Raw genomic sequence first — 26,894 nt, forward strand, 5'->3', positions numbered from 1 at the left:
CGGATAGGATAATATAACACATTTTTGGTATTTGTAGCCCATTTCTGGTAAGCACCAGTGTACAATCACAGCTAAAATGTCACATCACTGCATTGCAACCATTGATGGAGAGAACATACCCAGCGTAGAATTCAGTTTAACTTAAGAGAGTGTGCAACAATAAAATATTGTTACTTAACACTGACCTTCTTAGCGGTGTAGCCTCCTCCCACCGCTGAGCCCAGCAGAATGTATCTGAGCTTTAGTAGACGAGCTGCAAGGCGCACCATCCAGAAGTTGCGTTTCTGTTGGTAGCTACGGCCACCTGAACCCGGAGGGGGCTTTGGAGGTCGCATGGGCAACCGAGACATAGAGGTATAATATCGGGCTGCTGTACGATGAGGAGTTCGCTGGGGGTTAGCGTTTCCCGAGTAGCGATGATGGATGGCACGGGACAGAGGGTGAAGCTTCTGCAGCGGCACTCGAAATCTTATCCCCATATTGGTAGAGACCAGGTTCCTACAGGCCATGCTGAAATAAGGGAGAAATGTAAGGCGTATAGCGCTGATAAAACAAAGGAGGATAAACTGTAGTCGAAAAGTGGGACAGGAGCAAGGAAGATTAGAATAGTTTTAGAATAATACTATTAGGGACACAAAAAGAGCATCCAAGTGAGGCAGAGTCTTTCAGAAATGGAGATGGGGAAGGGTTTGCCATTTTGTGCTATGCATGGGCAAAAAAAAAAAAGAAGAAATACTTCATAAGGTGCATAATGTACTTCAAACATTGAGACACTATAGAGATATCTCTGTACACAGAGTGTGAGGCTGAACAACAGCACTGTAGAGTTCTTCAGACAAACAATTTAGAAAACCAGTGGCAGTGAGCATTACCGCACGGTTCAAAAGCCAGCATTCACAAAGGTATAGGGCCTCATTAGTGGACATGGCTTTTTTATTGTCAGGAAAGGCCTTGCTCGTTCCAGTAAGGTACCAAACCAAAGATTAAAATGGGACGGTTCCATAGTGAAATACTTAAAAATGAAAAATAACAATAAATGAGGCCTCAGACTGTCAATCAACAATGGTAAAACATTTTTTGAAAACTACAGTATTTAGCTTCCTTTTATTGCTTTATGTGCTTTAATTAAGAGGTGATTCTATACAGAGGCTCCAACTTTTTTTTTTTTTTTTAATCGTTACGGCAATCAATATTAAAATGATTAAAATTTCTGAGTTTCAAAACTTGGTTAACATCGAACTAAGTCCAATAAATGTGTTTTTTAAGATGATTAGCATGTCGTTGCTTTTTTAAAATTATTTTTATTTACACTTGACATATTGTCCAAATGGAAGATTTCATATTTTCTGGTCTGTGACTTTATCACTGGGTGAAGAATTAACCTTCTTACGGACACAGAAAGAAGAAGACAAATATCAGAAGCTATAAGTATAACGAGCTATCAGTCTGTCACACCTAAGTGAAGCCATCAGTTACACACTGCAGGCACTCATTAGCAAAGAGTAGCTGCAACGCAGGCAAAGAGAAAACGGAACATAGTTTGAGCTTGGGATAACACTGCATGTCAGCTAGTGACGTTGACATCCATTACACACAACCAAACACTTCGCTGCGCGTACACTAACGTTTAACAAAAGTCACGTAATTACAGAAATCTGAGAGCAAGTCAGCTTGGTTTCAAGTAATACTTGATTACCACGTCTAGATTTAACAAGAACACACTGACAAAACATCTAGATTAGCTACTTAGCAGGTCAGTTAGCTGGCTAGTAGTCACGTCAACTTCCACACCAGCACAAATGGAAACATCAACAGCATTAAAAAGAAAAATGTCAATGACAAAGCATACTCTTAACATAAATATCTAAAATATGTGTATTTGCTCTCTAGATCAGCAGCTAACGATATCAACACAGAGCTAGTTGTCCTCAGCTGACATAAGGATCCGCTACTTATGCTTTCCTTACACTACAGTTAGCACTAGCTTCGTTACCATTACCTTCAGCAAAGAGAAACTCACCAGGCAGCTTTGCTCCCGACACGCAACATGGTGTTGTTAACAGTGGGTCAATCTCTTACAAATTCACTCTTCAGGCACAGTTTAATTCATCTTTCCAAATGGTACACATTTGCTTGCCTGTTATGGCAGCTAACTAGAATGCTAGCTAACAAGGACACAGCCAGAATGACAGTCCACTTCCGGTGAAAAGTACTACATTCAAATCAGTCCTGATAGAAAACGCTTCCATAAATTGATTCCAGTGTATTGCGACATTTGTTGAGCGCCGTACATTAACTGTAGCGTAAACTTTGTTCTAGAAAACATTTTCTCTTCATCCGAGTCATCCTCAACATTTTTAATCGTAGGTTATTGGAAGTGAATCTGTCCTTTTATTAAGCAAGTAAGTAAATAAATTAAAAGTTTAGTTCTAAATGCTTATAGAGCACATCACTTGATACTATGATACAACTTTACTACCCTGGAGACATACTTTGTGACGTCTTCAGATGTTAATAAAATAACACTGCAATTACACTGTATCAAAGAACAACTAATTGCTGCAAATTTCGAATGAAAAAATGGATTTTTTCCAAAATGTCATGACTTATATCAAATTCCCGCAAGCAAAGTTTGCATCTTTGTAAACATAGGGGGAGTGAAAACGGAGAAAAGTAAAAACGGTCAAGAGTGCTTCCTGCAGGCTGGGCATTTAAATGGACGACATAGATAAGATAACTGATAAGAGCAATTTGAATAAAACGGGTGTAGTTCAAAGGTTGTAAAAGCAAACTGCAGTGAAGATGGGGTTTAAAACTAACAGAGTTTGTGCTACTCAAGATGACTCCATGATGATCCAGATCCATTTATGTAGACGATTCATTTGGTCCAATGGTTAAACTGGCTCAGAACACTAAGGGCATATGTAGGCCAATAGTCTGAGACAGCTACTCAATTCACTTAATGTATTGAGTAGTTTCACTACTCCACTGAAATTGGAAATGAGTACTTTAAATGATTAATACTACAAAAAGTTGATTTTCAGTCCCTTTTACTTATTTGACAGCAGCATTCAAGCTGAATGGAGTTGAATTGTTTGTGTAAAACCAATAACTGATCACTCATTATTCTGCCATGTTCCAGTGACTTTCTTGTGATGTCAGAAATGCTTGGCTCCCTTGGTCTTTAAGTGCCTTCACTAATCTTCAGAGGTTGTTGAGGTCACGTGACCGTGGAAGAAAGTCCACAACAGTCAGCACTCATTGGTCTTCAAAGCTTTGATGCACTTGATCTCATCATTCTGTGCAGTATGAATCCCTCTCCACTAAGATGCAACCCACAGGGTGTTGCTCAGCAACAACAATGAAGTGCTACGTCTCTTTGTTCAAGGTGGAGTCATTTCAGGGCACCTGTGGAACTCCAGAACAAGCAAAACACCCTTATTCCTCCTCACATTTCATTGTAGGTTTGATACTTTACCATATTTCTCTCTCACGGTCATCCCATTGGGAATCTTGCTTCCTTTATGTTGTATCTGTGATGAAATTGCTTTCCAATCCCTTTGTGACAAATCCCTGATGTGTTACCCTATTAATGTTAGGTATCTGTTGCTGCTTTGGATACAACTGATCCAAGTTCATAAGAATTGGTTCATCACCCCAAGTGTACATATTCCACAATACTTTTTGTATGTTAAACTTAAGTAGTCGCTGTCATCTTGCATTTTCTGACCACTTGACATTTACCAGGTGCTGCAAGGACTTAAACTCTTTGAACAGGTGAACACTATCAGCAATATACCTTGAATGTGTGTGAAATATAGGCAACTTGAGACTTCCTGTATCGATCAATGTTTCACTCTTATGGGGCTTTTGCTGCATCGTTATCACGATGGTAGGAAATGACTTGAAGACATGCAGCGGGCTGCTTTAAGGACATTTATTGAAAATAAATCAAAAATAAAGCTATAATACAATCCTCAGAGAAAAAAAAAAGAAATAAAAATAAATAAAAAATAAATTATAAAGTACAAAAATTTTCAGAAAAATGTACATCTCTGCCAATAAAAAGAAAACACACACATCAGGTGAGCCTCTTGCTTAGGTGCAGAAAAAGAAGCACGCCAAATAAACTGAGCTGAATTGCAGGTGGACTTTAACAGTACTAATAATATCAATGATGATAGGTGAATGGTATATTTTGCATTCAGTTTGGCTTTCAACTTTTGTTTATTTGTCTTTACAAAAGGAAACGGTTCCCTGAGGAAACAACATCCACGAGTCATTTACCCAGAGGCGGATTCAATCTGAATGCCATGCAACAGTTTGTTTAAAATACGTCACGTGAGGACGAGGCCGATGCTGACTGTGAACAGTCTGTGTACACAGTCTGCTGTACCTGTAGAGGAGCGCAGAGGTTTCATAAAAATCCATTGCTTTGACAAAGCTGTGTCATAATAAAAGGCAGATTTGTAGCATTTGTTGAAGAAAAGCAATAGTATATTTACATGTTGCACATCTTTTAGTTGTTGTTTTTTTTCTGCTTGGAGATGCATACGAGTTTTGTTCAGAGCAGCAATATAATCATTTCTATAATAGCCCACTGATGCTGAACAGCGACACACATTTGCCTCCCGATTACATTTGAAAATGAAAGGAAAATCCTGTCAACACAAGACATACAGTGGGTAATAAGACAAATTCTGAATGTACCAAATGGTGGTGTCGAACTTATGATGGCTGAATTCCCTTCTTGTGTCAAAAATAAAAATGGATAGCTCAGAACTTGGAACTCCAAGAGGAAAGTCTTTTGAGTCGAGGGTGCTTAAAATCAACCGTAATTCCATGACTGAAACAGACATTGGCTGTGTGTTGTTTACCCAAGTATGTCAGCCAGACTTTGCAAGGACCGATTTAATCTGACACGAATGCCTACAATTCGTGTCCAAATAAAGAACAAAGATTATGCAACGCCATCGTGAAAGCAAAAGTACAAATAAATCAAAAAGACAGTAAAAAAATAAAAGAAAAAAAGAAGAAGAAATAAATCAAAAGTAGACAGCTGATTGTAGCAGTACCAAAACAGTAGAAAAAGACGCGCCAGCCCTTTGATAATTCAAAAACAATACATTTTTATAGCTAAATCGTCAGAATTTTATGCACACACTAGAAATGTACATCTCTAATATACAGATTTAACCTTGAATATTATTAACACCACTTAATATCCACCTCTAACATGTCCAATCTGTAGCAGATATGAACATACGCCAAAAAAAAAAAAATCTAACATTTACTTTCACCTTTTCTTTTTCTTCTTTTTTTCCACTTTTTCTTTTTTTTATTTTCTTATTTTCAAACAACCTGTCCAAATGTGATGAAATGTCTTTGGGAATCAAATCAATAATCATAGTATTGCATCGCATCAAATTTCATCAGAACAACACATTCAATCTTAGCCTCAGTAGGTATATATCTAGCGAAAAAGAAAAAAAAGAACAAAAAACGAGCGTCACTGGAACACGATGCCCCTCATCGGCAACAGTGTAGAAATCAAACACAAGTAAATCTTGACACCATGCTGCGAGAGAGTCACTCTGTTAGTCAACTGTACATGTCAATTATGCAACACGTCAACATTTCTGTTCCGAACACCAGAAATAACCAACAAAATAGAAAAAAAAACAAAAAAAACACACAATGCAACAATGAAAAGTGAATCACATTTGAGCACTTTTACCGACTCATTTATCAAATGACGCAGAGACAATGATGTTCTTGTTATAAGCAAGGAACCTTAAACTCTGGCCATTACTAATATGATATAAAATAATCTGTTGTGATTATGTTTTTTTTTCTATATGAAATGATTGATAATAAATGGACGAGATAAACATGCCGCTGGGCCTCGTACATGATCGTGTCAGATAGTATAGTATCGATGCCGGACGTTTGAACTTATTTGTCCAATTTTGCGAGAGAATGAGAAGCGTTATATTGAGCTTGACAGTTTTTGTTTTGTTTTGTTTGTTTTTTTTACACATGGTGACACTACGACCTAAACCTGGGCAGAAAATATTTAAAACTTTAAAATCCATGAAAGGCAGGCTGCTATGCAATCAGGCTCTTGAACGTCAGCTTTGTTTTTAAAGTAACGTGTCATTTCGAATCTCCTTTTCAATGTTTAACACCAACTGGGATGGCTTTAAATGTTGCCGTGTGAGTTTGCCGTAGTCTTAGTTCAAATGGCTCATAGTGCAAATGAAACCGTGTCTCTGCTGTACAACAGTTTGCTCAATGTATCAGAAAGTAGAAGCTTTTTAGATGAATGAATGAATCACATCAGTTTTTTTTTCTCTTTAAGAAAGAAACCACAACTTCTGCAGCTGTTCTAAGAGTCATGTGAGTCTCTTCAGGGTGAGTGTTCAGGAATAGATTACAGGTAGTTTCACTTTAAAAGCCAAAGAGCGGTACACTTAAAACTAAGCCCTTAGCTCTACACAAGTCGGATATGGATAAAACATAATTACAGCTTTATTATCAGCATCCATCTTTCATAAATATTCTGGAAAAGCCAAGAGCTCCAAGCAGATGAGATGCAGAATTCCAGGTCCTCACTACAGTATTACACTTTTAATAATTCTTCCACAGGAAGCAATCTTGCTTTAAAGAAAAGAGCTAATTCAATCAGTAATGACGTTCTGCAGCCAATCTGAAAAGACTCTAAAGACGTACGATGCTATGATTAATACAGTGTCATGCGTGTGGTTAACGGTTGCTGATGCATGCTGTTTGTGGGGCAAACTAACCTCAATGGAAATGTTTCTTAGTCCGACAGTAACGTCGTAGAATAATCCTAGGATTACAATCATTGGGTTTCCAGAACTTGACGATAGGCAGCTAGCTTCATGCAAGTCTGTGTGTTTTCTGCCGACAGAAGGCGGCTCATTGGTGCAAAGAAAAACGAGAACATAAATAAATGCAAATGAGTGCGGAGAAGTTCATTACAGGCAAGAAGATATTTTCTGATAAACTTAAAGTTTAAGCCAAGTTGGCCTTTTATAAAATATAGACAAAGGTGAGGTGCAGGTAAAAGGAATGAGTTGTGCCCGCCAGGCTTCTCAGCATGATGAGAACATTTAATGTGTCAACATTATATACGGGCATTAATGCCGCTACTGTTTGAGGATTCAGTCGTTTGCTAAAGAGGTATCAGGTTATGAAAACAAAACAAATATATATGTCTAAATATATGTATAAAATATTCAGAAGACTATGTTCTTGAATCATGTTCGTCCTAAATTTCACGGTGATATATGAAGTATTCATCATTTTCCATTAAATTGGCCAACAAATCCAGTGTGGCAAAAAAAAAAAAAAAAACACTTAGTGGAAATGAGTCTATTTATTTCTAGGGACCCTGCCACAGAGAGACTGGGATCAAAGTGCACCAGTAGATTTGTCTACCTCACGGTCATAAGCAGTAGAGCATGTATATCAGACTTTACGCCTGTTAACGTTCTAACTCAATCATAGTGAAAAATGCCATCTTTTGTATGGTTGTCAATCTGTGATGATTAGTGATGTGACAGAGCATTTTGTGATAAAGTCATGCCATTTTAAAAATCTACTTTCCCCAGACCTACTTAGCCTACTTACAACAAAGAATTGTCTGCATGATCAGATGTACAAATACTTTAAACAGGCTTCATCAGCTCTAACCAAAAGAAAAACAAAACAAAGACATGAATTCTCACAGAAGAATGGTGCCATTTCTAACCCTCTCAGAACCTGTTCATTGCCTTTAATAGACAACAGGATATGCATATTTTGGTGTTTACCTCAAAGTGTGATGATGCACTTCTCCCTTGGGCGTGCGACTGAACAAGACGCCGCCACCAGACATGATAAGACTCTAAACCTGCAACCACGGACTGAATGCTGGTCTCAGATGGGTCATTTTATGCTTCCCACGGCCATCGTGATCATCTTTAAAACTGCATTTTGTCCAGCTCTCTGTGTTCTCTGAGGACGTACCAGGCGGCTAAGCTCAAACCTCAACACGACTCGATGCATATTAGTTGTATAAGACCACTACACGGTAGCAATCAGAACCTGAATTACTCACATCAGCAAAGAGATGGAGACGTCATTCAGAAACACAGAGTGGACAGTTTTACTGCAGTTTGAGCCATCTATCCATTATTCCATCCATCAACAGCATTCTGCTTTAAAGTGCAACCGCTTTTCCTTACCTCAAAGTCCTCCAGACTTTTATAATCAACCAATCTTTACGCCTATCTTTCGTCAGACAGGGCCGAAAATACAAAACTCTTCTTTTTTTTTTTCTCGGTTAGAATGTCTTCTATCCCAAGCTGCACTTCTTTGTGTTGCGTTTCAGTGCTCTCTTAAAGACTAACAGGAGGGTAAAAACATCAGATTACTTTGTATTGTCATTTTGCGACAATCATATAAAAATATTTACCTGTAGCATTCAATGCCCTCTACGCATTTTCTAACCGAAGGCGTGTCTGAGAGCGTATCTCTGAAATGTTCTTGGATTCTCCGTTACGACCTCTTTCAGATAAAATGAGCGGATTTTGAACCTGCATTGATCGAGTCAATGCACAACTTTGTCCTTTGTCCACTTAAATGTTAATTGTGTTTAAATGAAAAGTAACCATAAGCAAATGAGACCTGAGAGCTTTGGTGGGGGGGCTGTGCCACACAGAGAAATAGTACTGAGAAAGCTAAAATGCTATTTCATTTGGTATCTGCATGTAATCCTAAACATTTTGTAGTTTTGGACGTACAAACCATTGAGACGAGCAATTATCTTTACAGAATTTGACTAGCGTGAATATTTTCCACTTAACAAACCTCCTCCATCTACATCCTGTATGAAACATGGAGATTTGACAGTGGGGGTGCTAGGAGTTGATTATGATTTGATTAGTAGAGCCATTTTCTGGGCGGGGCTTGGCCTCAGTGGTGGTAGTTGGCTTTGGGGGCCAGTCGGGGTCCACACTGAGCTCCTGGGCCAAATGCATATAGCGTGCTTTGGGTGTCATCTTGCGAGGGCAGCACAGCCAGGACAGACACTTGTATGCTCGCAGGTCAATCCCCCCCTGAAAATATCATGGTGGTAAAAAGTGAACACAATTAATAGAATAACTAGAAGAAAAAAAAAAAAAAGGAACAAGGGGGAGAGGTGCTTTCATACTTTGGTCAGGATTTCTAAAACTTCACGACAAACCAGGCATTTGCATGCTGCTACATCTGTTGCATGCAAATAATAAGAGGACCCAGTTGGGTGATACACAGGCATGTTTCCTGCATGCAAGTCATTCAAGTCAAAATTCAGCATGATAACAGTTTAAACAGTGAGCCTACTCCTTAAAAACAAGCTCATGGAGTCAAAGATCAAACAAACAAAGGATTCCACAATAGAGCTTCACAGACTGGAGAAAAAAAAAAGAGAAGAAAATGGGGAGATTTTTTCTTTACTAACCCTTCAACTCTGAAAACATTTAAGGTGAGGCTCAATTTTAATCAAAATGTCCTCGATGGGAAATGCTGATAGTGGCGAGTGACCCAACAGAGGAACTAAAAGCTAAGCGCAGAAAACGGACACTTTCAGAGTGGAAAGTGGAGGCACAGAAGACAGAGGAGGAAGAGTAGCAAGCAACAGAAGATATCAAAGGCTAACACAAGATAAGGCAGCCCTGTTTACAAAGAAAGTTTGGATGCGGAGTGTAAAAAAAACAGAACGCTGTCAGTGGGAAATCATTTAAAGCCAAAGTTCAACAGCAAATAGTACAAGGCGAGCAAGTTAAAAGTTGTTTTTGACATGTGCAGTAATGAATCCCAACAGGATTTAAAGCCTGCTCGGTCCTTCTCAAGCCCAGAGGATGCAGAGTCTGATTTCCAAAATGAACTCTGCATCTCCAGTGAATCAAAATTCAAAGTACATTTTCACCTACATTGATGGATGCAGCGATGAACTGTATTCACACGACAATTAGGAGGGTTCAAAACCATGGAAAGATTTCCACTAGAAAAACTGTTATCACCGTCATTATCATGCTCTACTGGTTTTGTCGCTTGCATTCACAGATTTTTCTGCATTCTCAGAATGTTTTAACGCTCCCACGTATGACAGATGACGAAAATCTCACATTCTTAAGACAATTTATGTTGAATAACATTATTCTGAGTTACTGGGCCCTTTGTGAGTTTCATTTACAAAAACTACCGTAAATTCCGGACTATAGAGCGCACCAGAATATGAGCCGCACCCTCTCATTTTAAAAAGAAAATCCATTTTGTGCTTGTATAGGCCGCTCCGGATTATAAACCGTGGGTGTCTACATTTAATACGAGATATTTACATGTGAGGATTTTTAAACTTTTAATTTAATGCATATGGTGACATAAACAAATACATGCTGCAAATGCTTTTTTTCCGAACAGTGCCTGTAACACTGATGATTTTAACTTAAACACCTATCGTAACGCACAAATATGGCGTAAATGCTTTTTTTTTTTTCCAAACAGTGCCTGTAACAGGCTGGTAAGAAAAAAAAAAAAAGACAGTAGCCTACCATGAAAAGTCACTGATCACCTTCTTCATCTTCCTCCTGCGCACTAAAACCATCAAAGTCATCTTCTTCAGTGACCGAATTGAACAGCCTCAGAACTTCGTCACCCACCGCATCATATGCGTTTCTTCGTTTGTTTTCCATGTTGAGGGCGAGTACAAATGACTGATTTAAAATAATTTAGTAGTGTAAGCGTGTTTGATTTATCGTACAATTTCATTGGACCACTGTGAACTATTCGTTCATTTTATTGGTCTGATGTTACTCTGCAAAATGTTTTTGGAATCATGAAAAAAAGCCGTGGTGCTCAAAGCCTGGTCAAAAAGTAGCAGCTTATCGTCCGGAATTTACGGTATCTATTCTTATTTCCATTTTTACACAGCATCCCAGCTTTTTTGGAAACGGGGTTGTAATGATGTGTTTTTGCAGTTATATTATTTCTTCTGCAGTGCGTAGTGTAAATCTGTATAGCAGCATATCCTTAATTAACAAGTAATGCACAGTGTTGGAGGCAAATATTCAAACTAGGCATCAACGCTACACTTACAATAAGTGGAGTCACCAGAATGCAGGGTTAATTTCACAAAGAGAAGGCTGAGGATGCTTTACAGGCCATCATGCTTGGAAATTTCTCCTGCTGCCTCTCATTTGTGTGGGAGATGGCTTGAAAATAAATTGTGCAATTATTTGCACGGTTTCACCCCATTGCCCTTAAACTGCTCCATGTCCTTCTGCTGTGTGACCGTCAACTTAAGGAGAGAAATTTCAAAAAGGCAAAAACTGACAACAAAATTTGGACTTTGCAAATGCCCCGCGGTGCCCATCATAAGATCGAACTGTTCTGTTTCACAGACCTCAATGAGTAAAACCCTTGCCTTTGAGTAAAAGTTGAACTTATCAAGCCCTGAATCAGAGGTGTACAAGAAAGGGAGTACAGATAAGGATGAGACTTTGGTCTCACATGCATGGCCTAATAAGCAGTAGCATTAGAAAGGTGTGCTCCGTAGCATTAAAGGTAGAAGTAAGGACAGAGAGGAAGAACACCACACACGAGACGGAGAGGGCTAGTGAAGAAGGTGTCAGATTTTCCCAACCTGTGGTGTCGGGCCAGCAGGGGTGACGCCAAAGTTGCCCTGTTTGTCTCTGCTGAACACAAGCTTCCATAAGACGATGTCAAGGATGATGGTCTATGGAATAGCGCAGTGGGCAGGGGAAAGAATTACAGACAGGCTCATTTGATTTCACATTGCTCCTGGTATTTTCTTTTCTCTTTCTTCTTTTTCAGCTGATTTTTGAGCCAAACTGTATCAAAGCTTTAGGAGATCATGTAAGGCAACTTCTTCTTCTGTTAAAACTGTGTGTTATTCATAAAATGTGAGGTAGAAAACAAATTAGTAAGAAGAATGCATGTGGACACTCGTAGAATACTGAACATCTTTGATTATGCAGAACAGGTTCAGCTGAAGTAGTTCATTCACTTTTAAAGATTAGTAAAATTTGCTCTGGTAGCTCAGGAAAAAAGCAACATCTGAGGTGTACGCTAAGCAGGGCGTGTACGTGAGGGCAGCCATCGAAAAAGGAAGGTGGAGATAGTGATGCTGTGCCGCCGGGTGTAGCAGGTCAGGATAAACTATCCATTACTACAGCTACACAGGAAAAACTACTGTACATTCTTAAAAAGCATGTGTCTGTTCAAAAATGTGTCATTTTGAGAAAATTTTGGAAGCCCCACAAATGCACACAATTCACCAAAAAAAAAAAGCTAAGTCACATTTTTCTGCTGTTAACTGTTGAAAATGCCACATCTTAAAAAGGAAACGTATTTCCTTCTCCTAACACAGGACTTATCCAGCTGTCCGGCTAAACGAGACAAAGATGAGCACATTGCATGAAATAAAGGAAAAAAAAAAGTGAACGTGACAAAAACATCGACTGTTACTGCAAATGTCGTCGTGTTCGTCTTACCTCCACCAGAACAGACACAGCGGCATTGACAAGGATGATCAAGAAGAGCTTTACCCTCCAATCAAAAGGGACACAGACAATCTGTACAGACCAAGAAAAGCGAATCACTGAGCTGACAAGAGAAATTCATCAAGTCAAACTATGACTGAGACACAATTTGCTTTAAGGCTTTATGTAAGGCTTTATGCAACACTGTAATAATTCAAGCCTTCCTGAAACAGCAGACTCTGCCTTCATATAAAACATTATTAACATAACAATCTCTTATATGGTAAAACAAGTCTACGGCAGAAATGATGCAGTAATGGAATATATTGACCTACCTCTAGAAACTCATCGATGCTTTCAACGGGGTGAAACATGATGAACAGCAGGAAAACATACAGACTCAGAGCAGACAGCACAAACGGCCCTGAGGAGACAGCCCAACCGCAAACATTACAACACAAATAGTCACCATTTCAGCATCTATCAAGGTTCAGAAGAGGGTGTCTTACAATTCTTGTAGCTAGGCTGTCTGAAAGGTTTGCCTTTGGAGAAAACGATGGCAACAATGAGATACTGGAAGGAGGAGACATAGAAGAGGCTGGTATTCTGGAAGTTTTGGATGTTGTGGTCGTCCACTTCCGTCTCGTTGAGGTCAGACATATTCAGGTGTGATGTGCGGTTGCAGACACTGAATGAAGACAAAGTTTGATTCAGGGATAGTCCTGGGAAAGAAACCTAACTTTGCGCGTTTTTCAGATGTAATATCAAATCACGACAAAAACATAGCGTTGTGATGTTTTTGTGTGTCAGCTGCTGGACATTATAGAGGATAATAGTAGGTGCTCACTCTGTAAGAGGTGTCCAGATGGTGTACCAGGGCTGCTGTTGAACCCAAAGGAATGTGATGGTCTGGAAGCCCAAGCAGATGAGGATCTGGGTCAGCACAGAGAACAGCAGAGGCCCTGAGATCAGTCCTGATGGGGGACGACGCGGCACCAATTCTTTCCACGCTGGGTTCAGACTCACTGGAGAGGAGCAGGCGAAATGAGGAGGATGGGCAGAAAACAGATCCAGCATCAGTTTAGAAAAGTAAAAGCATGAGACTAAACACATCATTTCATTTAAGAAACAAAAGCATGACCTGATCTTTGTCAGTTTGGCTGTACTTACTGGTAAAGACAATAAGGAGAATGATAGCAATGTCGATGAAGAGGAACTGGAAGTCTCCGAGGTTACTTAGAATCTAAGACAGAAAAACAACAGAACAGATTTGTAAATACACTTGATTTCTCATCGACTTCACAGCTGATATTGACTGACGAGGCCACATTCCGTACCGAGTACAGGAGAGTGACACTTATGTACTGGATGATACTGTAGAGAGCCATAAACTTGAACACACAGAAGGATGTGATAAGAGCAGCACGTCCCTCCCTGTAAAGAGAAGCAAAAACTCTTTCATGTCTCTAACCAACATATCATTTAAAAGTGTGACATATTTGTCTGTGGATATATAACGGTACACTATCGTAGACCCAAACCATCGGCCCTCTAATAAGCTGATAATGTTCTATTTTTCTAACCCAGCAGCAGAGAGGAAACCTAATGTTTACTCAAAAGAGCATTAATCCTATATTCCAACAAAAAAATACTACAGTACATCTGCTTAATTAAAAGCTCATTTTAATCTAAATCCTTGGAAATGTACTCCTTTAGTTAATTTACTTATTCATGGTACAGTATGTAAGAGAGAATGAAAGACAACCTGATGAGGCTAGGGACACATGAGATGTTGGGGGTCTTCGAGGTGAAAGGAGAGGCAACTGAGGCTTCGAGTTCTGACAGAGAGATCCCACCGTGCGCCCTCTTCAGAGCCTGGGAGAGGGAGGACAGAAAACTGCGTTTACATCCAGACTATGACCATCGTAAGGAGTTATAGCAACACTACTATCAATATACAGCTGTACGTACCCCACAGTCATTTGCTCCGTCTCCGCACATCCCCACAAAGTAGCTGCGAACAAATGAAAAATGATCATTGTCGATCTACTTGTTCATCATTTTTCTGGTGCCAGCTGAGGGGCGACTCTACACCTCATGATTAAATGGCTCACAGTATCGAGCAGGTCAAAACCGGAGATACAAAAGCCTTTTGTGGAATTGTCAGAAAACGCTTTCAGAGCAGCTTCATGTGTTTTACTTCGATACTCACTCCACTCCCTGCAGAGCCTCAATCAGCTGGGTTTTCTGGTCGGGCGCCATCCTGGCAAACACTGTCCCGTGCAGCACGAGCTGTAAGGCAGAGACGCAGTCGTAAAAAACCCTCAGAATGGTTGTAGCATTTCTTCTCTAATCACAGAAAACCTCTCAGAATGACTTTCAGTTTAATTTAAGACACTTCCTACCTTCTGGAGCATATCTGGGAAATGCTCTTCGATCACTGCAAATGATTTTCCGTTCATAGCAAAGTGGTACAATTCCTGGGTTTTGGGCTCATCTACGTGACACACATCCTCTAGGCTTATGTTTATTTCCTGTTGAAGCATTGAAGTACAGACAGAATTTAACACACTGGAAGATACAGATGTTCGATGTTTGTAACTACATTTCTTACTATAGAGCCGCTGCTGTATTCTACTTAAACTTTCTTTTAGTTCTATACACTGAGAAATATTTTAATTGAGACAGAAATTCTAGACGGATGTAAATTTCAACCTCATCAATAAACAAATACATTTTATACGACTACAAGCACAGATAACAGATAACTAAGCGTAGATTTTGGTGTAAGTTTAAAGCACAATTCTTAGACAAAAGTGACTTTCAGTCCACATATCAAGCTGCCAAACTAACGTGTTTGAAATGGTCTCTTATGAAGAGAAGTATCGGAATAAAAGAAAAGTGGTGCACCCAGTGTTAGTGTCCAAAATAAACATGGATTAAGCCAGGTTCACAACCATGAACCCAGCCTTAATGTTGAAATTGTCACATTGTGTGTCTTGAGTGTTGCTGCCTCACAATAGGCCTTTTCATACCGACAAGGAGTGACTACAACGCTCCTTTTTCCTTTTTTTTAAACATTCGTATAGAGACCAAAGCGTTCAAAAACAGAGTTATATGTCTGTTTATATGTAATTATGCAGTTATATGTGATGTAATTGATCCGTTTTACAGGTCTCCACAGCAGCTGGCAGCGTATTCAGTCCAATTGTGCAGGTCTGGCTCCCGTGGTTCAAATAAAATTTAAAAAAAGGCCTAACTGTCGAAATAGCTTGAGCAAGATCTAACATTAACATCGCTTCACCTCAATTCGAGTCGCCTTGCTGGGTTTGTCAGCGTATCTCCATGAGATCTTAGCGGCTTGTCCGTCATGGGGAGGTAGGGCGTCAGCAATGATGACCGTATCCTCAGGAGGGATCATTCCACAGTCACGAGCCACCGAGATTGCTGTCAGCATGTTGTCACCTTGACAGAGGATGGTGGAATAATACACAACGTATTCTCATTATGGTTTCCCATTAGCAATCAACAGTTCACCAAAAAGCTCAAATCTGTCACCTCAGAGCAATCCACAATGCTCTCCTGGCACATTAAAAGAAATAATAAAAAGAATAAATAAATATCATTTTTACTGTTATCATTGCATCAGAGTTGAGCTTTTTGTGAATTGATAGTTGATGGTGAACTGAAATTAAACCCCAAAGCCACCCAAAGGTCTGAGGACTGAAGAGGCAGGAGATAAGCACGGAGCTTCTAAAACGTTGACTGGTTTGTCCGCACCTGTAACCATAACAGTGCGGATGTTGGCTTGATGAAGGTCCTGCAGCACTCCTGGGGTTTCCTCCTTCAGCTTGTTCTGCATTATGATGAGACCCAGAAACTCCATGTTTGCCTCGATGTGATCCCTAGTTCAAAGAGAAACACACATCGTTTCAAATATAAGGCAGAATAAAACCAGGTTAATTACTTTCCTTCACAAAAATGGGAGTACAGAAGCGATCTTTGCTAGCAGGATGGACCTTAGCATCGTTTTCTTGAACAGGTAAAAAGATTAATAGTAATCACATACAAGTGAAAGTCAAAAAGAACATATTTTCAAATGCATAAAAGGTGCACATTTGTTGCCAAGTTACTGCTTTCTGTTTAACTTTCTACGCAAACATTTTCCAAACAGAGTTGAATATTATACATAAAACCACCTGTTGATGTTCTGGACTTTGTGCCACGTGAGTTTGGATTCGAGTCGACGATGAGCCAGAGCGATCACTCTGAAGCCCTGCTTGGTGTAACTCTCCAAAACTTCTGCAAAGTTTTCTGGCACTGCAAATTAAATACATACCGTTAGCCAGCAAGTTAAGGAGACAGCCATGTTCCTTTGATATACAACGCAGATGATTCATTTTAGAATTACTGTGCCTCCTTTTCTCATTTTTGGGAATTCGAAAAAGAAACTAAACCAAAACTGAGCAACATTTAGATTTTTTCCCCATAATCTTTACTCCAAATCAATAGGACAGATTACAATTTGCATGCATTTATCAGGACAGTGAAATGAACTTAGATGTGTATTTCAGTGGTCCTCACATCAGCTACAGTTTCAGGACACCTCACCTGTTTCTTTCTTGCAGAGACTAGCCACCACCTCTGGTGCCCCCTTCATGTAGGCGTCCATACGTTTCTCTCCCAGTAGACGCGCCACCACAGTCATTCTCTGAAGTGCCGAGGAAAAAGGAAACTGCCGCACGATACCTATCTCGTATGCTGACTGCACATTCACACACACACAGAGGCAAAAGAAAACTCTTGAGTTACTGTAAACAGAAAATATATCAAATATGTACATAATCTAAATGCAAATTAATAATGTACACGAAAGGTTGAATATTTGTTAAACCGAGCTCTTTGTTGGCAAAAAAAAACCTGCACCTATTTCCCATATACTTAACAGTTAAGTTTTTACATATTCAAACATGTCAGCCCCTTAAAATATACAAATGCCTGAAGTCTAAACAAAGGAAAATGTTTATTGTTAGTTTACATTCGGGTCAGGATGCATTTAATCATCAAAAAGATACAGATTACTTACTGAAAGCTCATAGAGTTCCTGTAAAATAGAACAGAAACAAAACATTTGAAAACATAAACCAGTCATTCATAGCAAAAATATGTTATGATGTGCAAGAAAATGCCAGATTTGATGCATTTCTATAATTCTACACTTTCCTCAAGACGGCTTAACAACTGGGTTGCTGTACATACCATGTCCTGTTCTGGTGACAGAGCGGGCTCTGGTGGCAACAGCTGCTTTGGGGGGCGAACTACAGTGGGCATGATGCGATTGTGGAGGGATGTTTCCTCCTCAGTGGCCTCCTCCAGGATCTGCAGAAAAAAAAAAAAGAAATATAATATTAGGCATAGAACATAGAAGTCAAGACAGTATAACCCTTACAATCTGGTTAAAGTTCCTTTGAGCCCCAAAGTTATCTCAATACCAAATGAGATGCCACCTCTCCTATCTGTCCTATCCCTACATTCTGAGAGACTTAGATTCATGTTGGAAGTTACACAGCAATGTAACCTCATCCAATAAAGTAGGACAGCTGTTGTGACTTCCATGGAAACATATCCAGCCTGGTTATTAACAGAGAGGGCAGGATGTCTGAAAGGGGTGGAGATATTGGATCTAGTGACCTAGTGTCATTCAGATTCCCTCGATCTTACAGATCCACAAAATGTACAGTGCTGTACAACTTCTCATGTTGATCAAACAAGTCAAACGTTGCACCATGCTTATGGACGGATAACTCACCCAGCCTGTAGCCTCAAACATTTTCAGATCCAGCGGGTCTCCAGACAGCTGGCCTTCTATTTTGGTAAGAGAGTGGCAGGTGGCCATGCAAGCCACAAACTGGGACTTGACAAGATTCTCCTTGTAGGCATTTTTCTCTGACAGGTGAAAACTGGAGAGGCGGGAGAAGCAGATGGTGGAGGAGGAATGGCAACAACACTTTACTCATCCAAAAAGAGGGTGACAGGTGCAATAAGGGAAAAACTGAACTGTAATCGGCAGAGACAGAAGGGCTTAGCAATGGATACAATAAAATGACTTGATCTGAAGCAAAAAAATCCCTCACAAGGATATTTCCAAATCATATAAATCAAACCAACTCACCAGCGATTCTCAACTCTCTGAACTCCCCAAAGGTCTAATCCATCTTCTGTCAGAGTCCCAGTCTTGAAGAAGAAACGTGGCATAAAAAACATAAACACAAGCAATGACTCAAGTTCCTTAGTCACCTAAAACAATCTATTCCAAGCACTGTTCATGCAGCTGTTTCTCTATTTCTCTAGAAACTGTACAAGAGACTCACTTTGTCAAAGCAGACCAGATTGATCTGACCACAAATATTAATCCTCTGTGGGCTGATACAGAAAATTCCAATATGTTTGAGCCGTCGCTGGGCGTACACTATTCCCGCTGTCATGGCTGCCGGCAGTGCTGGTGGCACAGTGATGGTTATAATGTCCAGGGACTCAATGATGATGGTCTTTGCTGGCACCTGGAAGGTAAAACATATTAGTCTCTGCCTTTGACTTTGGTCGTCATTCCTACAAGAAGAAGCTATCAAAGGTTCACTTTCATTTGTTGAAGTGGCTGCTAAACTCCTGGAGGCACAAAGAGATCCAGAAATTAACAACCGCACTAAATGTTGTTGGGGGAATTTCTACTTGAGTGTGCAACCGAGGACGTGCTTTCAACATTTCAACAGACTAACTACTGAACAGACTTGAACTGAAAAAAGGAAATCACCTGATTGTGAAAATGTAATCATTCTTGAAAAAGCTTGAACAAACCCCCAAATCGTCTTTTTGGATTTGTGGTACTTGCCGAGACCAAATTAAATGAGTGAATCAAGTAAAAAAATAATACTGATCGTGTTTTGAGGAGCAGGCAAACAAAATCGGAGCCAAAACACCGGATAAGCATAACACTTATTCATCAGAATGAAGGAAAAACACAACAGCGTAAGTACATGAAGGACTTTGTAACTGTGAGCTTGTTTTCAAGTAATTCTACCAAGTAGAGGGAGAAAAAAAAACCTCTTAATTCAGTTTTAACTCTCCACCGTAGTAAGCTGGTCAAAGGTCAACAGACTAAACTGGGTCGATTTTCCAAGTCTCGCCGTTTACCATTAAAGGTGTGAAACAGGTTGTCACTAAAATAGATCATTAGTAACCTTGCTTTTTACTTAGGTTTTACAAATATCTTCTACTGTCAAACAGCAGATTGAAGAGCACATTTAAGACTAGCAATCAAGTATTGTTCCTTGATGTTTCATTTCCATCCCACTGTACTGTGTTCAGGCTGCACTTGTCCTCTCCTGGATTACCTTGTTCATGATACTGAGGACAATGGAGTATATAAAGCCGATTCCAGCCACAGCCACCAAACACAGCAGGAAGAGGTAGGCATCACGATACAGCTTAAAGTCGGTGGGTTTGGGATAAAGGATGGAGCGCACCAGCTGGCCCTTGGCTGTGCTGAAACCTGGGCAAAGAAGAGAGGTTAGTCGAGACTTCTAAATCTTTGACACCTGCTTTAGTAGGTCACATAAAATGCTTGATGACCGAGTAAAAAAGGTTCTGAGGTGCTGCATTGTTCTTGTAGTAAACAACTTTACTGCTTGGAAGCTTTTTGAGCTGACTCAATGGCAAGAGATTTAACTGTATGCAGGATATAAACAGAGATTTATAGAGCTAGAGAAATAAATGCAGTATCTCACGGTCAAAGTAGCAATGTATTTGCAAGGGGTGTTTTCAAAGGATATTTTTACACAAAATAAAAACAACATCATCCCAACACTAAAGTTCTTAAGTCCAGACCCTCAGACTGACCAGTGCGGACCACCACAGCCTTGACCAGTTCGCCTGTGTAGAAGCGGGTTTGGATGACATTGGTGCCACAGAAGAGAGTGTGTCTCTTATGTTCCTCTGTGTTGTAGGCACTATCAGCCTCCTCCTCCTCCTCCCCTGGCACTGGGTTTGGGAGGTTTGTCTTTGTTACAGGAACACTCTCACCTGATGGAGGGAACACTTGTTAGGATCGGCTACTGGCGCTGTATACAGGAACAATTCACCTAACTAAGTTTACGTCTGAGTTTACAGAGGTCTCCTCTTACCTGTGAGCATGCTTTCATTGACGATGCAGGTGCCACTGACCAGGACAGCATCACATGGCATGATGGTCCCATTGCCGGGGATGACCATCACATCCCCAGGCACGAGATCAGTTGACAGTATCTCTTCAATATCTGTCCGGAAGGTTAATTAGTGCGTTAAATGCAGTGTGAATACAGTTGAAAATACTGTAGGCCAAGAGTAACAATTGATAAATGAGTTGAGAAAGGAGAGTGGAGACAGCTTTAAAGGAGTGTATGAGCTTCAAACTGTCATGCTTCACTGGAATTGATCTGATACAATTTGCTGAGAATGTCAGTACTTAGACATCAACAAACATAGTTTGAAAACATGAGAAAATATACAGAAGGGTGTGCAGAGTTATATCTCAACTCTGCAGTGTCCCACTGCAGCAGCCATCTGGATGACAGCCAGATCAGGGTCACTGTGCCCGAGTCTGGCCCAGTACAGCGGCAGAAAAAATGCCTACTGTAAGGTTTGGTTGGAACAAACTCCTTAGAAAAGCAGCAAAGTAAATAGAGCCATCCATGCTGTGTGAGACCTTTTAATGACAATCTGAAAAACAGTTAATAATACTACTGATAATAAAGAAAGAAATAATAAAGCCTACCATTATTGGCTCGGCATATAGACACACGGACAATACTGTGAGCTGCCACCATGTCGTGAAGCATGATGTATTGCTGGAGAGACACAAAAACAGTGATGAGAGAGCTTATTAATTCCTATAAGCACCTGAGTGACTGCAAGGCTGTTTTCATCCGAGTAAGTTGGCTGAGGCCGGGGCAGCAGAACGTGCAGAGAAGAGCTTTTTTTTTTTTTTTTTTTTTTGGTTGCCTGAAAACACTGGATTAGACACGACTGGGGCAGCAAATGTGTCTGTCATCGCTCTAATTTAGTGCAGCTGCTGTGACAAACGTAGCAATGGGTAAATTCCAAAAGGGGAGGGAGGAAGAGCAATGAATTAATTCCCTTTGGTATGCCTTCAAATGTTACACATATAAAGCCAATCGGATCCATAAGTCAATCCATGACTATTACAATACATGAACTCATTCTTGATTGTATGGATGTTTTAATCTTTAAATATTGGGAGCACTTGTGTGAGTCCATATTTATACAGAAATGCATTGCACAAAAATCCTAATTACAGCAACTTAAAAAGAAAAACAACAAAACTTACAGCTCTGTGCAGCAACTCTTTTATATTTTCAGCCACATAAATAGAAGTGCTAAAAGTTAGGAGGACTGGAAACATTGTGGCTCTCACCTTTTTGATGGTGTATAGAGAGGTAGCTATGGAAATGACCGACATGAAAACAATGGCCACAGCATAGTAGTAATACTCATCGGCACTCCACAGGATCACACTGAAGAGCTGGAAGATGTAAAAAGGGTTGAGGACCTGCGAGAGGAGAAAAGGAGGAGTTACTGTAGTAATTACAGGGAGGAGCTTGGAAACATAGGTGTCTGCTGGAGGACATGAAGGACACTTCAAATAAGACAATAAAGGTCTTTGTATGTACTAGCTGGACGGAACTAAAGGTTAGATCAGATTTCTTATAAAGAGAGTGATGAACACAAAAATCTATTTTTTCTTCACTAGTAACTATTGGTTCTTTCAAAGCTATAAAAATCAGTAGGACACAAGTAGAGATCTGGGTTCTGAAGGAAAGCATGCGCAATGAAATGAGCACAGAAGGGACAGTCAGAGTAAATAAAAGACCATGCAGCCAATGTTAATGGAAAACTGGACTCTACCTCTTTGATAAGCAGCTTGAAAACAGAAGGCACTTTCACTGCAATTTCATTCACTCCGAAGAACAGTCTCCTGACAAGAGAACAAAAGCATTGTGTTTTGTGGTGTAAAACACACCTGCATATTCAAACTCACACACACACTCTACATGGCAGAGTTCCACAACAACGTACCAAAGATTATAAGTGTCTCAACAATACTATCAGATACATACAGTTCTGCAGTGCTTTTTCTCTGCAATCTTACATCGAGGAACATATCGGGGGAATGTGTGGCTCCCAGGGACCGGGGATCGACCCGCTAACCATTATGTAGGAGAAGGACTCTGAAACCAGCTGATTAATTTGCACTAACTGTTTAATCCTCTTTTTCTGAGGGGTGTTTAATAAGTACAGTGTAGCATGTCTAGAATTACTTCTCTGGGACCTTTGTGAATCCCTTTTAACGTCATGTGTGCCAAACAGGAACTTGGCCTTCGGTTCAGAGTGAGACTTGCCTCAGCTCAGCCTGGAATCTAAATAACTGTCAGAAAAGGAAAGTATTCATGCTGTGGACAAGACAAGACAGTCAGTTTAATCAGACTTCCTGCACTGCACTGTATAAATATATTCATAGTTTGTTTTGTTTTTTTTAACAAAAGAGTTCCACATGCTTTTTGTTGTTCGTTTTGCTCTTATTTATGTTGCTGTTTTAAAGAAAGGTACATCAACCTATGATGTCAAAACCGAAGTACATGCCAAAGCATGACTTTTGCTAACAGCTACACCAGGAATGAATGGTTTACAGTTGTAAGGCCTTTTGCCCTTTGCACCAACCCTGCACTGCAACATTTTATTGCGAGAGCTGTCCTTTGAACAGATGTTACCTGTACTCCTGCTGGTTCCCGGTCAGGCCTGCACTGTGCTCCGAGTGGAGGGTGGAGCAACTCATCTGCAGATCTTCCAGGCCGCTGAAAAACAAAGCAAAACAACAAAAAAAAAAAAAAAAAAAAACTGTTTAGTTGTTTGTTACTGAATCTTAGTTGCGATTACAACCATGAACTGGCCTGAAGCTTATGCAAGAATATTTTGCAAGTATTTAAAGAGTGCTTACGTTAAAACCTCAAAGTTCTGAACCTCGTCGTTCCAAAAATACTTTGTGCTATGGAAGGTAAAGTAGCGAATCTGAGGGCAACAGAAAAGGAAAAGGGCAAAAGAAAGAGTTCAAGTCAAAGTTGACGAACTTGAGAAATGTTTCAATAATTTGTGTCCATGAAGTTTAAATCAAGTATAGAAGGAAACAGTCAATAATGGCAAGAACTTTGATCCTGAGGTGAAAATGTCATCATCTGTACTGTGTTCATAAATAGGAGAAGATGTTATGCAATGAAGGCTGTCAATGGAGACCGCCCACATGTGCACCCGACTGAAAAAAGGCTCAGGGCCATGGCAGCATTCTAACCAAATGTTTAATAAGTGTGATAGGGTTAGATTTGTGTATTAAGCAATACAAAGTATCACTGCAAATTATTGCAGCATCAAAACCCCAAAGCCAACAAAGACAGACAGTCAGCAACATCCGTGTGTTCTGTTTTAACAGTACTTTGAGTATCTTGTGGAAATAAGTGCTGTGCCAAGTGTACCTGAGTGGGCTGGTAGTAGGAAAATCTTCTAATCAAATCCTGAGCAGGGCTGCCATCGGTGGGGTAAGAAGTGTGTCCGTTGGCCAGAGGTGGGGAGGCAGAGGTGGAGAGGGAGCAGGAGTGAGAGGAAGGGGAGGAGGGGGAGGTGGTCTGGGTGTCCAGGCTGTGGAAGGGGTTGCTCCCCGGAGCAAGCATCACTTGCACCCTGGCCAGGAACCAGCGCCGGAACTCATCCTGGTCAACCACACACGCAAACAAAGTAGGTCTACTTATGTTTTTTAAAGAACCCTTAGATCAAGTTTAAGGCTAAAGGGCAACACATATCAGCTGGGTTCATCTTTCTGAATGTTGGTCCGTTTGTTGGTCCGAATTGAAAGGATATTAAAGAGTAAAGTAATTTGGCAGGTCAGCCGGTGGTGCACTTCCTGGCATCTAATGCACACCAACTGACAACCCTCAGACGCCACATCTCTCTGCTCCGTTTATTCTATTGCACCTTTCATTACAGTATCACAGAAAATGATGGCAACACAATCAAACACATGCAAAAACCAATAAGAAACACAAAAATTAATAAATACTGAATCCCATTTCTGATCAAACTTTTGTGGAAAGTGAACAGTAGCTAAATGTTTTCAACATAACTGCAGGTGGGTTGTTCATTATGCTTCAATCATCATGAAAACATGTCAAATTCTTACTGTGATGGTCAGAAATAGTTAGGAGTACAAAACACAAGCACGAGATCAACCAAGAGGGAAAGGAATGCAGACACACACGGACAGACAAACACACACACACGGTATCAAACAGCGTTATGAAAACGCTGTGTTTTCATAAAGCTGTTTGATATATTGCATTATTATATTATTATTGTGCGTTCCTTCTTCAGACCGTATGAATAAACCAGCCGAAATGCATTTACTGTGCTGCTGTGATACTTCAGCTGTATTCATGCAAAGCTGTTAAACACGAGCTTTAGATTCATATCTCCAGCATAAAACTGACTTAATGAGACTAAATTAATCCTGCCATTATTTTAATTCCACAACATAATGGAAGAATCTCCTTGAAACAACAGTATTACATCATTTAATTGAAAAATAAAAACAAAGGTAACAAGAATAGTTCTGTTTAAACGGCTGATACTGTTCTATTCTAACTATATCATTTTGCAGGCCTGCAGAGAAGTTCTATGAATAAACCCTTCTTTACCATCCAGCTACTTTTATGGGCTTTTAATGGTTGAACGTGAAATGTGGCATGCATGTAGACAATAACACGCAGACTTATAGAAAAGATCTCAGCTGAAACACGGCCCTGTATATGCTTTTTTCTACATTCTCATTCAGTTATGGTCTGTGGGAAGCCACTGACAGTAGACTCATATAAATACACTCTAATTATGCCCTTTGTCTGACATGACTCATCAATTATGTACAAATTAATTACTGTTAATAGGCCAATTAAAGTTATATTGATGCTCTACTTGCCACTTTTTGTTTGACAACATTGTTCATAAATATATTCTGGGGGTAATTCATAAACTGCATCCTGGCATGATGTTCAGTAAATTCCACTGTTTACCATACATGCAACAAATGTACATGTGACGACTGAGCAGAGAGTGCTGCAGCCGTCCAAAGGACAGCCAGGATCAGTCGGGCTCATGCTGCTACCTACCGTGGAGCGCAGCAACACCACTTCGGCATCACGGGCTGTGGTACGGGTGCAGGTGGACTTGACGCACCATTCTGGCATCCAGTAGAGCAGCAGGAGGAGGAAGCCCCCTGTACACAGTACCCCGAAGCCCACAAGTGCCAACCGCCAATGACACAGACGGTAGCCTTGCAGCTCCTTAAGGATGTGAGAAGAAACAGAATCACGGTGTGCTCAGTCAGACAGGAATGTGTCAAAGCGCAAATGACGGCAAATTACAAAAAAAAAAAAGTCATACCATCTCCTCCTCCTCCCCCTTGTTGAGGACCTTCACGTCTCCCTTCTCCATGTTGCAGAACAGTTTGTCAAGCCCCTTCCTAAGTCACTGAACGCACAAAGAACAAAGTGTCAGCCTTAACAGTCTTTGAAAAGCTAGGGCAAGACATCAGAAGGTCAAAGTTCAAGACACGGGCCTCACAAGATACTTTTCCAGGGATATCAGTTATGAAGACGCATATTAGTTAGAAAATAAAGGGAATTTAAAGCATTTTCATCATTTAGCTTCCTCCATCATTGGCTGTTTACCACAGAATAGCACTGGCTATCAGTGATGAAATTTCACTTTACAACTGATTGCGATTAGAATCATACTGACTTTTTCCCTTTAGGAATACCACGTCACTGTAGGTTTTACATTAGTAGTATTAGCTGTTTTTGGCTGCCATCTTTTTGTTGCAAACCCAACTAATGGTGCCATCTGAGGCTCAGATTTTTCCCACGGCAACACTGTGGTGTTTGGCTTTTGTTTATGAGATTAATGTCAATAGAAGCTCATCAAAATGCATTCAGGAGAACATTACAATTTAAGTGCCTTGAGAAAAACAGTTGGTGCCATTACACCACAGCGAGAGAGGGAGACACACACAGTGGAAAATGACATGGAAATTGTAATGGAAATGAGATTCTGTTATGATACAGATTCATAGGAACGATTCTAATGATTATGCTTGATAATTATTGATAATGATATGATAATTAGCTCAAATAACTGCTATTTGGCAATAGCTGTAACAGGGCCACCTCTGCCTTAATATGAGCAGATAAG

At 40.1% G+C, this 26,894-nt stretch overlaps 2 protein-coding genes across 4 annotated transcripts in view; both read right to left on the bottom strand.

Annotated features, from left to right (window-relative positions):
- opa1 (OPA1 mitochondrial dynamin like GTPase) overlaps positions 1-2,201 on the bottom strand; it is a 32,127-nt gene extending 29,926 nt beyond the window's left edge. For all 3 annotated transcript variants that reach the window (XM_072389370.1, XM_072389369.1, XM_072389371.1), the window contains exons 1-2: positions 2,021-2,201; positions 186-510 (exon numbers count right to left, since the gene is read on the bottom strand). In XM_072389370.1, the coding sequence (XP_072245471.1) occupies positions 186-510; positions 2,021-2,049 (354 nt within the window). In that variant the 5' untranslated portion in view covers positions 2,050-2,201. The remainder of the gene's footprint in view (positions 1-185; positions 511-2,020) is intronic.
- Positions 2,202-3,923: 1,722 nt separating this feature from the next.
- atp13a3 (ATPase 13A3) overlaps positions 3,924-26,894 on the bottom strand; it is a 31,027-nt gene continuing 8,056 nt past the window's right edge. Inside the window, exons 3-34 of the mRNA XM_072389375.1 lie at positions 26,088-26,174; positions 25,814-25,987; positions 24,131-24,364; positions 23,602-23,672; positions 23,375-23,458; positions 22,512-22,581; positions 22,021-22,155; positions 21,361-21,433; positions 20,732-20,863; positions 20,448-20,630; positions 19,943-20,100; positions 18,923-19,111; positions 18,724-18,785; positions 18,361-18,511; positions 17,811-17,930; positions 17,638-17,655; positions 17,163-17,316; positions 16,751-16,871; positions 16,332-16,456; positions 15,856-16,016; positions 14,957-15,085; positions 14,764-14,843; positions 14,523-14,565; positions 14,317-14,426; positions 13,889-13,985; positions 13,722-13,794; positions 13,399-13,576; positions 13,061-13,239; positions 12,887-12,975; positions 12,564-12,644; positions 11,693-11,785; positions 3,924-9,125 (exon numbers count right to left, since the gene is read on the bottom strand). Of these exons, the coding sequence (XP_072245476.1) occupies positions 8,928-9,125; positions 11,693-11,785; positions 12,564-12,644; positions 12,887-12,975; positions 13,061-13,239; positions 13,399-13,576; positions 13,722-13,794; positions 13,889-13,985; positions 14,317-14,426; positions 14,523-14,565; positions 14,764-14,843; positions 14,957-15,085; positions 15,856-16,016; positions 16,332-16,456; positions 16,751-16,871; positions 17,163-17,316; positions 17,638-17,655; positions 17,811-17,930; positions 18,361-18,511; positions 18,724-18,785; positions 18,923-19,111; positions 19,943-20,100; positions 20,448-20,630; positions 20,732-20,863; positions 21,361-21,433; positions 22,021-22,155; positions 22,512-22,581; positions 23,375-23,458; positions 23,602-23,672; positions 24,131-24,364; positions 25,814-25,987; positions 26,088-26,138 (3,816 nt within the window). The 5' untranslated portion in view covers positions 26,139-26,174 and the 3' untranslated portion in view covers positions 3,924-8,927. The remainder of the gene's footprint in view (positions 9,126-11,692; positions 11,786-12,563; positions 12,645-12,886; positions 12,976-13,060; positions 13,240-13,398; positions 13,577-13,721; positions 13,795-13,888; positions 13,986-14,316; positions 14,427-14,522; positions 14,566-14,763; positions 14,844-14,956; positions 15,086-15,855; positions 16,017-16,331; positions 16,457-16,750; positions 16,872-17,162; positions 17,317-17,637; positions 17,656-17,810; positions 17,931-18,360; positions 18,512-18,723; positions 18,786-18,922; positions 19,112-19,942; positions 20,101-20,447; positions 20,631-20,731; positions 20,864-21,360; positions 21,434-22,020; positions 22,156-22,511; positions 22,582-23,374; positions 23,459-23,601; positions 23,673-24,130; positions 24,365-25,813; positions 25,988-26,087; positions 26,175-26,894) is intronic.

Source organism: Leuresthes tenuis, unplaced genomic scaffold (genome assembly GCF_036924035.1).
Source record: "Leuresthes tenuis unplaced genomic scaffold, fLeuTen1.0.hap1 SCAF_7, whole genome shotgun sequence".
NCBI classification, from domain to species: Eukaryota; Metazoa; Chordata; class Actinopteri; order Atheriniformes; family Atherinopsidae; genus Leuresthes; species Leuresthes tenuis.